The sequence below is a fragment of the Pelodiscus sinensis genome, chromosome 3, assembly GCF_049634645.1.
Source record: "Pelodiscus sinensis isolate JC-2024 chromosome 3, ASM4963464v1, whole genome shotgun sequence".
NCBI classification, from domain to species: Eukaryota; Metazoa; Chordata; order Testudines; family Trionychidae; genus Pelodiscus; species Pelodiscus sinensis.
Window position 1 is genome coordinate 149,884,253 of NC_134713.1, and position 12,073 is coordinate 149,896,325.

The following is a 12,073-nucleotide window of genomic DNA, read 5'->3' on the forward strand; positions in this document are numbered from 1 at the left end:
CTACTAATGTAATTGTTATTTCAGTTGGTGTTTGGGAGAGAAGAAAAAAGGCATTTTGGAACCAGAAAGATATGAATTCAACCAACAATAGCTGCTAATTTAAAAGGCTTTTACATGATGCTCTTAAAGAAACACACTGTAGATACATTACTTAAAAGGCCATTTTAGAAGATTTGATTATCCACAGTACAACCATCTTGCATGTTTTCTGGTGTTATTGGCATGTCTAGAAGACACAGCAGTGCATGACTGGACAAGAGAATTCTCATTCTCAGCAACATATTGGAGGTTAAAAAGAGCTACTGACATTGCTCCATTTTGAAATTGTAGCCATCACATCACACATCCTGGCTGGGCTTTTCAAATGAACCTAAAGAAATTCGGTGACCAAAATTCATGGAAATTCAATGGAAGGTAGGCTTCTTTGAAAAGTCCCAGACTATACTTTTACAACCCAGATTGCTGTACAATTCTGAAACAATGGATCGCAGTGGACAAAAGCAAACATTCTTGTCATTTAAAGCAGGACCTCATTTTTCACAGTAAGAGGCATTATAAGTCTAATGCTTTAAGAATAAAATAAAATAAATTAATGGAGATTGCCTATCTCCCAGAATGGACCTTGAAAGGTCATGAAGTGCAGTCCGCTGCCTTCACAGCAGGACCACATACCATTCCTGGCAAATTTTTGCCCCCAATCTCTAAATGGCCTCCACAAGGATTGAACTCACAACTCTGTTTAGCAGGCCAGTGCTCAAACCACTGAGCTATCCCTCCCCTTCTGGGAATGATATAGTGTCTCCCCTTCTGGGAATGATATAAGGCTTCTGGGAATGATAAAGTGCTGCTTTAGAAACATAAACATCTACCTGTAGTATCTTAGATTCCTCAGTGGAGCCCATTCATTTTATGGCAAACGGATTTTTTTTAAGGAAGTTTACTATAAGGCCTTATTATTGAATATTAAATTTCAGCACACCACCATGTACAACTTGATTTATCTGATTATAAATGGCATGTTGAATAATTTCGGGTTTTCAATGTAACTGGACAGTGCTCTTGGAACATGACCACATTTTGGATAAAAGTAATGTCAGAATATCTAAGGTATTCAAGTTTATATTATACTTATGTATTAAATTAAATAATATTTATATTATACCAAGTTTAAATTATACCAGCACAAGAGACTCTTGGAATATCACAAAAGATTGTTTCCAGAAGACTGTCAAATGCAATAGCTTTCTTTATGGAAAGATTTTAAGTGAATAATTAGAGGAGAGAACAAGTCAGTAGTTGCAGACAGCAGTACCAGTTCTGCCACTGACTTATAGTATGATGTTTATAGTAACATTAACCCGTGCCTCAGTTTACCCATAATGGAGATAATAGTACCTCAGTGGGAATTAATTAATGTTTGTAAAGCACTTTGATGTGAACTGAACCATATATGTATTATTATTGTTACATATTTTGTGTGCCGGATTTCAGCAACAAGTAAAAGTTTGTGTGCTTTATTCTGAAGAGTTATGAGGCAAATCTTCATAGATTCTGTAAATAAATCACATATGTAGAACCAACAATAACTTTTATGTCATGCTCAAACCAGCACTGATTTCAGATGAATAAAAACACTAAATCCAAGCGGGATTGATTCTGTTTAACTTGCTATTACCAACTTCTTAAAACAATAAAAGAATAAAAATTAAATTGGATGGCTGTTTAAAATATATGCTTTAGCATAGGCACTGACTCTGTGGGTGCTCTGGGGCTAGAGCCCCTATGGAAAAAAATAGCAGGTTCTTAGGACATACCAGCAGCCACCTCCCACACCTGTGCCTCCTTCCCACCAGGCCCTTTGGGATATGTCTACACAGCAGCATAATTTTGGATTAACTGAGGTTATTCTGAAATAACATAGTGCGCATCTACATTACACACCTTTATTTCGAAATAATATCGAGCTGGAGGACTTCTTACTCCAACTCCTGTAACCCTCATTTCATGAGGAAGTAAGGGAAGTCAAAAGAAGAGTGTTCTTCCTTCAACTTCCTGCTGTGCAGACAGCGCCAACAGCTGAGTTAAGCCGCTTCCACTTCATCTATGTAATTGAGATAGCTGAAGTTGAGTAGCTTAATTTGACTTTAGCCCAGCGTTGTAGATGTTCCTTACTGATCAGCTACTCCCCGTCCCTCCTAATGCCTGCCACCTACCACAGACAGCTCTGAGAAGGAGAGGAAGAAAAGGGATGGGTTGCACTCAGGAAAGGGACAAGGAATTGGGGGAAAGGATGAGACCAAGCACCCACTTGGCCTGGGGGAAGTCAGTGCCTATGTTCTCTAGGAATTATTATGGCAATGTTCCATGGATAGTGTTACACAAGAGGTCAGATTTGATAATCACAATGGTCCTTTCTGCCCTTGAACTCTATGAACAGTTAAATATAATATTTAGAACCACATTTTCAAAGTTAGATACTTAAAGTAAGTATGTGCACACACACACACACACACACACACCCTGCTTAGTGCTCAAAATGAGACATTAGTATCTATATATCAATTATTAGAAATCTGCATGGGTAGCTGTTATGCACACACAGGATATGTATCTGAGTATACATTAGGTGTGCACAGGCTAACTGCAGGGACCCAAGTGGAAAAAAATGACTATCTATACCATTTAAAGTAACACAGGTCAAAACGTAATACAAAACAATCAGACGCTGGTAGTTCTAGTATACAGTTCTTACCGTTACAGTTAATGCTGTAATAGCTGGGATGCTAAATGTTGGATCACTTTGTTTCTCTTGATATACCACACGGTACTGAGAAATAACCCCATTGGGAGATACAGGTTGGGTCCAATTCAGCAGCACGGAGTATGCACTTGTAGCTTGCCCTGCAGGGGCTTTCATGCCCCAAGGTGGAGCTTCCAAAGTTTGTGCTGAACACCACATACTATCCACTGAACCTCTGGAATTTTGAGCCCTGACTTGGTACTCATAGATGGTGAATGGCTGCAATGCATCAGAAGCATCGATAAATTCCAAGGCTCCTTCAGACCAGATGAACAATAGAAGCTCCTCCTGAGTGTTCACTGGACGTCTGAAATTCAAATAAAACCAGTCCATGTCAAACTTACAGTGACTTAAACACAGGAAGATGATGCTGAAGTTCAAGTGCTAAATTCAGACAATAATTGAGAATGATAGGGTATGTCTACACTTGCAGCCTATTTCGGAATAGGGCTGCAAATGTAGGCATTCGGAATTGCAAATCATGCCCGGGATTTAAATATCTCGGGCTTGATTTGCATCTTCCCGGCCGGGCGGCATTTTTTGAAATTTACAAGCCTGGAATAACTGCCCGCGTCTACATGTGGCAGTGAAATGGGCGTTCGAAATAAAGCCCTATTTTGAACTACCTGTTATTCCTCCTGCAATGAAGTTTAACAGGTAGTTCGAAATAGGGCTTTATTTTGAATGCCCGTTTCACTGCTGTGTGTAGACACGGGCAGTTATTCCGGGCTTGTAAATTTCAAAAATGGCACCCAGCCGGGAAGATGCAAATCAAGCGCGGGATATTTAAATCCTGGGCTTGATTTGCAATTCCGAATGCCTACATTTGCAGCCCTATTCTGAAATAGGCTGCAAGTGTAGACATACCCATACAGAGCTTATGTCTGTATATTTTACAGGCAAGGAACTGCCCTCCTTATGTTGTCTTATAAGTCATCAGCCTATGTCAGAAATTGACTACTGAAAACATTTTCAAGGAAAAAGGTAGATATCTAATTTCTCTTTGCCCTTGAGTAGGAGAAAACTGCAAAACCTCAAACAATAGTACTGTAATAGCATTAGCACTGCACATTGTCCTTTATTCTGGAACATTCCAGGCCCAAGGTTTTCAAGACGAGTGCCTAAAACAAGGTCATATTTAGCTACCAAAATGATTTATCTACTTCTCAAGTGTTGCAAAGTCTCTACATTTTTGAAAATGAGGACACTTATGTAGGTACTTAAATCAGGACCTAGGAGTCTAACGCCAACACTCAGTTCTGAAGATTTTGCTCTACTTTATTATTGAAAGCAGTCAGTTCTCTAGTACAGGGGTTCTCAACCTTTTTCTTTCTGAGACTCCCTCCAACATGCTATAAAAACTCCATGTCCACCATTGGCACAACTGTTTTTCTGCATATCTAGTGGATTGAAAGCCAGGGCCAGCATCAGGAGCTAGCAAGCAGAGCAATTGCTTGGGACCCCATGCAATGGCTTGTGTGGGACTTTGGCCTTGTTCTGGGGCCTAATGAGTCTAATGTCAGCCTCACTCTCTGATTCATTTTGGTGGATTCCCTGAAACCTATTTACAGCCTCACAGTTGAGAGCCGTGGGCCTAGAACACAAAGGGCAAAATAGACAAACAATTCATTCATATATATATATATAAACAGTTTTAAAGGATTGTTTATATATAACTGGGGTTTTTTCTACTTTAAATATTTTGAGGCACTTTCCTCAGCTTTAGTGGAGGTCCAAGTGATCGGCTTCTCTTTCACAGTTTGGCCCCACTGGGATGTCAACTTAAATTTGATAGATAAATGTAGGTGATAAGTTCCTGGATGAAGATGTCAAATCACTTATCTTTACTAGGAATAAAAATATTTATCTGGAATGAATCCTGGAGTTTGAAGACTCTGATAAATCTCAGTGAAATTTATATGCTACCTTACAAAGATTTACGTATTTTCCTTACTTTTAACTGAAACCTTTGCCTTCACAATAAATAAAACAATTTTATTCCTGCATGCTAACAAACAAAAAAGCAAATTACATTATCTGTCACAAGTGTCACAAATACAACAAATTCCCAGTAGTGGAATTGGTTTGTCTGGCTACCAGGTGTCACCACAGTTTCACATACACATTGGCTGAAGAACATTTCTTTGGCAAGATAAAAATATGAATTTCAATAATTCTGTCAGTTTTTATTTTGTTAGTCCAACTTTAGCCACTATTTTTAAGGATCCAAAAATCAACAGGACTATTAAAAAAACTAGTAATCTCAGGTGTTTATAATAGTAGACTCCATACATTTTATTTTAAACAAATATAAACATAAATAATGTACATAGGTGTGTGCACATATTTTCACAAGTATATACACAGCTGTATCTGCCCTTAGACATGTACACAAGCACACACCGCTATATTTCTCCCAGTTGCAAGAAACTGAAGAATTCCAGCACACTCTGGGATGTACAACCCCAGAGAAAAGCAGAGTGCATATCTGCGATTCACTCCTCCAGATTGGGGAAGTAAGCAAACCACAAACCATATTGATACTAAAGATTTGGTGATGGTGTTGGGTAAAGAAGAGGAAGATCAGACTCTCTAGCTACCCCTAAAACAACAGAAGTGGGAGCCTTTGATAAGGTGTAAGAGAGTGGACCTATACATTGACCCCTGAACCATATTTCATCATGTGTTCTGCAGCTGAGTACCATGAGTTTGATTTTCATACTTTCTTCCACGTCATATTAAAAACACTTGGAGAATTATCACTCAGCTGTCATTTACTGTGCTTATCAACACGAGGTGGACCTCTACAAATGATGGATGCATACTTTCCCTTTCTCCTCTTCTTTGTGGTTTTCTCACTCCACATTGTAAGGCATATTTCCTTCTTGCTGCGCTTAAGTAGCTACATGACAGGCATCTTAGAAATACCTCAGATAGGTGAGAAGACAAAGAATTTGTCCCCAGGTTTTTGAAGTCAAGTGTAGCAAATCTATGTGTAGTAAGACAAGCTGGGTATCACACTTGCATTATCTTCTTGGATATCACAGCCACCTTCAGGCATGGAACCCAACAGACATCTTTATACAGAACGCCCTGGATCACCACATATTCTGCACCCCAAACTCAACAAGCAATCTGTTACTTATTGTAAGGCACTGTTATCACAGAATGTGTTCTGAGGAGAATGTCCAAGATATACACTTTAACACACTCAAAACCACCGTCACCAAACAAGAACACTCTGCTAGAGAAGTAGATCCCATCCTGAAATGAGACACTCAAATAGCCCAAGAAAACTTGCATGAGTACAGTAAAATATGCTCTGAATGCACCACATACTGATACACCATATGCTGTATCATCAAAGAAATTCAACCTGCAATTGATGGAGCTGCCATTCTGAAATTAATCTTTCCTGAACTTCCTCTTCCCTTCAAACAACTCCCCCAACCTCCCCCAATCTCAACCTTTTCAAGCTCATCATTTGAGGCATGTTGCCACAGACCAGCATACAACAAGGAAAGTGACACCAGGTCCCTCCAAAACAACAGACACAAAGTCTGCAGAATTATCTTCACTGAAAATTCTCTCTCACCAACAGAAGTTGGTCCAATTAAAGACACTGACTCACCCACTTTGTCTCTCTAGTATCCTCAGATCTACATGATTGTAACAGTTCTAGCTGCAGTGTCATGCACACCTTATGTCACAACAATTATAAGTAAATGTGGTCTCCTTCCAATGTATTTAAAAATATTCCTAAATAGAAGTTAAAAAGTGGTGTCATTTCAAATGTAATAAAGTTTTCTTTAATACCTGACATCTGGGCTTGCTTTGTACAGCCATTTAATTAACCATTAAAGCACTTCTTAGAGTTTGCAAATTTATGCTTAGTAGCATTTTAGAAATTCTGTGAGAAACAGCTACTCCAATGGAAAGCTCAGATATGCCACTAACCATAAACTCAGCCGCAAGCAAAGCTGAACACTGTAGTCTGGTTAAGTATTTAGATCTTATTACTACTGAATATTTAATGAATGAAACTTATGGTTAGGTAAATGGTTCCATCTGTGGTGCTAAAACCCAGAACATCTTCATGTATGAATAAACTTTGAACAGAAGTGGGTGAACAGTTTGTAATCATTTCAATCGACTTAAGATTTAAGATTCAACTGCTCATTTAACTGGAAGTGCTTCTTCTGTACAATGAGCTGCACAGAAGAATAACATTTTCAGGAGTTGGAAGCTGTGTCAGACTGCACACACTGATTTGCTGCCTATGCTCAATTTAAAGATGCTCAGAGTTATTTTATAAAGGGCAAATCCAGTACTTAGCTTGTTCCAGGGCTTGCCAGGCCTGAGTGCCAGCACCTCCAGGCTTGGCAAGACATTGCCCCAGCACTTCTGGGCTTGCTGCATCAGTTATAACAGTAATTCATTCCTTGAGCCCTGGCAGGAGTCTGGAGGAGAGAGCATCATCCTGTATGCCATATGACTACACAGCTACTGCAGGTTGGACCTCCCTAGTCCAGCGCCACTAGGACCTGACTGGCCCTGAAAGAGAGAATTTGCCTCCTGCCACCTGCCCCTAAGCCCATCACCTTCTGCTTCGCCCTCCCCCACCCGCAGTTTGGCTGGGCTGCTTGCCCAGATGCTGCTGGCTCTCTAGGCAGCACAGGTTCTGTTTCCTGCCACAGGGCCCTGGTCCTGAGCAGCCAGGGGCAGCCATAGAGCTCTGGCCATAGCCCTGCACTCCAGGGGGCAGCCATGGAGCTCTGGCCCCAGCTCTGCACTCCAGGGGGCAGCCATGGGGCTCTGGCCCCAGCCCTGCACTCCAGGGGGCAGCCATGGGGCTCTCGCCCCGGCATCACACTCTAGGGGCTACTGCAGGACTCCGGACCAGGCTCTGTGCTCCAGTGGGCAGCTGCGGGGTTCTGGACCTGTCTCTGCCATGGGGCTCAACTCCAGCCCCATAAGTCTGGGGGCTGCTGCAGTGTCCCAGCCCCACACTCCTGGGGAAGGGGGGGGAATGTCAGGAGACTCCAGCACTGCTCTGCCCTTAGGCTCCCAAGCTCTCTGGTCCAGAAGCATCTGTGATCCTGCTGGATGATGGATGTTGCTGGACCAGAGAATGGTGGTTTTTGGAGAAACAACCTGTACTGTAACCACACAGCTGTAACAGTCACTACAGCACTTGCTCTTCTCCTCCTTTACATGTAGGGGAGGGGAGAGGAAAGTCAGCAAATCCTTGTACTTTTGGATTCACCAATTCTGCCTCTGAGGCTAGGGTCAGAATACTCCTTCAGAGTTATGTCCCATCCTGACACTAATCCTCACAAAGTCAGAAGAGGACATGGACTAGTGCTGCATATTGTTCCTAGGCCCAGGGAGTAGGGTCTACTTCTGGAAGCATTGTTCAGACCTGATGCAAAATGCCCAATATGAATTCTTGCTGGGACAATGTGCTTCCCTATGCCCCCTACTACTATCCTCCACACAGTGCAATAGAGTAGCCTTATTTATTATTCAGTCATGACGTATCTCCAGAAATGTATACTGTGTTTCCTTTTAAAAAAAAATACAGATTTTGAGGTAGGAAGAATATACAAAAAAAAAAAAAAAAAAAAAAAGACATGAGCTGAATTTGGGTGCATGTGAAACCAACATTTTAGACCATAACTTATAATTAATTATAGATAAAATTATAATACTCGTGAACCAAATGCAGGGCTCACATAGATCAATATAGCCATTGATCTAGGTCTTGGTATCACATTAATATCTGAGTGCCTGGTAAGCTGTGCATCGAGTGTAAACAATACCAGGGAGTAGTAAAATGGTATAACTAACACTAAATGGGCATACAGTGAATGTGAAAAATAGCCAGAACTGACACTCCAAAGGGAAGACAAAGGAAGAGCAATTCACAGCTGTCAACAGCTCATAGCATTTGCTGTATTAATGCTGTTAATTTTTCTGTTAAACCCCTCCCACCATGTCTCATTTTGTGCACTCACTGAACACCAGGTAGGTGCAAGTTACACTATTGTCACACTTACATTTATTTTCTAAATAATGCACCCTTGGTGAATTTAGCTGAGATACGTCTGTTGACGTTGCAGCAGCTAAAAACAGACCTGAATTGGAGCCCACATATTTATAATTTTATAGGTATTTTTTCCCATAAGATCAGTTCTTAAACTGTGGACCCCAGGGCACTTGATGACTGGTGATCACATGACACTGGCTTGGCTTGTTTCCAGTTACTACATCTCATTAAAAGAGAGCAACGAATACATCGAACTGCTTCCCTAATATTCCTTTGCCAGGCTAGCAACCGCTATGGTTGTCACTAGGATATTATTTAACAGTGAATGCAAGGGGAGGTGGATTGCATGATAGTAAATGAAAGGGGATGTGGTTCATGAGACAATAATTGTTAAGTTGTGGTCCTTGTTGAAAAAAACTGTGACTTCCTCTATTTTACGAGGTTTTTACAGCTGCCTCATCAGGCAGAGGTAAAATATAACCACTTCCACACCTCCATCCATTTTTTTTTGGCAGAATTACAATTATTTTGTAAGCGCTTTTATAATTCTATATGCGAGTAAAACTCCTGCAATGGTAATGGAAAGATCTCCACATGATGGTTTCCCCAACATTCGATGTTTGGAGTTAAATTAATTTATTTTGGTGAAGATACAGCAAGGGAGACACAAATGATGAAGAAGAAATTACATGCCATAACCTCCCCCAGAAATACTGCAGTCTTGTTGCTATAACAATATAAGCGTATGTGCGGCTACAGAATGACAAAGAACTATATGCTTACATCCCATTTCTGTCCTTACAAATTTCTGATATTTTTGCTGCTATCTGAGAAAGATTTGATATTGTTGTTGTCTAAGCACATTTAAACTTCAACTGAAATAACTGCCAAGTGATTCATGCCTATGTAGGTGAATATAACGATTGTATCTGGAGCCCCAGTGCGCCATTTTCATTTCACTTTAAATAAAAAACAAAATGTATCTATGTCAGTCAGTGCCCTTCTGCTGTACTCAGAGGTATCAAACAGGCTACAATTATGATTGTGAAGTGATTGTGTCACATTGGAGGAAGGTTTATTGCTTTTGAGTCTGCGAGGCAGTAACACATTCTGTTTCATATTACTCTTTATATCATTGTTTGGCTGTGACTAGAATAATCAAATGCCATCAAATGCTGTCAAATTCAATTTACAGTATTTTTCATTGAAGCAGGCTTTCTGCATTATATTTCCTGTTTTCCCTTTCTATGGCTGCCATGGAATAGCAACCGTAATCATCCGCTTTATTTACAAAACCAGCAGAGTGAAGCACTATCTTGGGCTAAAACAGATACATATCGAACCTCCCTGCTCTGGCACCCTCGGGACCTGACCAATCCCAAACCAAGGAATTTGCCAGACTAAGGGAGGTCAATGCTGGCCCCTCTGCTACCACCAGCTGCAAGGCTCTGCTCTGGTGGCACCAAAGAGGCTGGAATTGATGGAGCAGAGATGGTGCTTGGAGGAAGAGGCAAGGTAGATGTGGAGTCCTGTGGCTGGTGGCAGAGCTCCATGGCCTCTGGACTGTGCGCCTGGCCACAGGGCTGTGTTCCTGCCCCCTAGCTGCAGGGCTCTAAACTACCCTTCGTCCTCTCCTGAGTGCACTCAGTGTCCCTGTTCCTACCCCTCCTTCCCTGAGCTTGAATGCAGTAAATGAGCTATTGGCAGCACTCTGGAAACTTTGGGGAAGGAGTTGCTGAGCACAGGTCCCGTAGCTATTCCCTATGAGTGCTCCAGCCCCAGAGCACCCATGCATGTCAGACCACAGATGTTCCCGGGCAAGAGAAATTAAGATTACAGAGGTCTAACCTGTACTTTATTTCCTTTCAGTTGGCATAGGAATGTGATGTATTTTTTCTCAAACAATTAGCAGCTGAAAAACGTTTTTCAAGTGAGCAGTCATTTTCAGAAACTCGGTGCTGATACATTTAAAGCAAGTGTAAATTTACATTAATGACTCTTACACATTCAAGAATCTGCTAAGAGGAATGTGGCTTACTTGCTTTTGGAAATGCCTCCTTCCTATACACAACTGCACTACAACGCAATGCAATGCAATCTCCTAATATTCAAAGGACGTAGGGAACACCTGAAGCTTTAGAAAAAAAATGGCTTCTGGAAACTGGAGCATCCAGCTCTGTAGGCTTTGAGACAGGAAGTTCTGAGATGGGATGATCTGAAAATCAGGCTTCAAAGCCTGATGTGTCATCTTCCCTGATAGGTTAGCATGCTAGTTGGTTTCCTCAGAGCCGGCAGGCTTTAGTGCAGAAGTTCTGCTCTGAGTCCCAAAGACCCATATTGCATTATTAAGGATCTTACCAGCTGACTTCCACAAAGCTGATTGGTTCTGCAGGGGTCTGTACCGTGCAAATGTCCAAGTTAGGTCCCCCAAACACAGCTAACTTAGGTACAAAAGGCTGCATGCTGGGCTTGGGAGATCCAGAGCACAACGAGGACATGCCAGTCAGTCTTAGGGGAGCCAGTGCACTACAGAGCAGAGGACTGACAAGGCGACATTAGTTAACACCAAGAGTTGTACATGTAATTTAACTGGAAGAGCACAGTAATACTACCCAATGTCATTATTTCTGACAAATAATATATATGGTTTCCAAATTGCCCTAATTATCTTAAATGTTTAAACAGAGGGCCCACTCACCAATAGCCTTGCCTAGTATGATAACTAGCATCTCACCTATTCCTAGTTAAGCTTCTAAGCAGACACATATTATACATTAATTTATATTTGCGTGCTTTTCCATGTCCCCTCTAAGTCTTTGACTACCTGTCTCCTATGTCCAACTTCATTTTTCACCTAGAAACCTAACTAAATCTTTGTGACTTTGGCTCAGATGCACTCTACCTCCTACCCAAATCAAAACCATCTCTTTTCCATCTGCCATCTTCTGCATAATCATGGATGGAAGGCATTTTACAAGTCTAGTCCATTCATTCTTTTCATCCACTTATTCAAATCTTTATAAAATGGGTTTCTACCTCCTGCAGGTCATTTATGGTAGCTCCAGCATAGAGCAAGTTTACAAACCGTGATGAAGATCCTTGTCAACTTGTCAATTCATTGACAAGCATCTTCCTTAGTTAACGCTCAAAATGCCAGAAATCAGACAAAGCTTCACTTCGTGATTCATACAGCAGGCTACATGTTTTCAAATGCTATGTTCATA

The 12,073-nt window shown here is 41.2% G+C and overlaps 1 protein-coding gene across 1 annotated transcript in view; it reads right to left on the bottom strand.

Annotated features, from left to right (window-relative positions):
* LOC102451796 (usherin) overlaps positions 1 to 12,073 on the bottom strand; it is a 265,927-nt gene that overhangs the window by 151,208 nt on the left and 102,646 nt on the right. Inside the window, exon 22 of the mRNA XM_075925195.1 lies at positions 2,753 to 3,107. Coding sequence (XP_075781310.1) covers positions 2,753 to 3,107 — 355 coding nt within the window. The remainder of the gene's footprint in view (positions 1 to 2,752; positions 3,108 to 12,073) is intronic.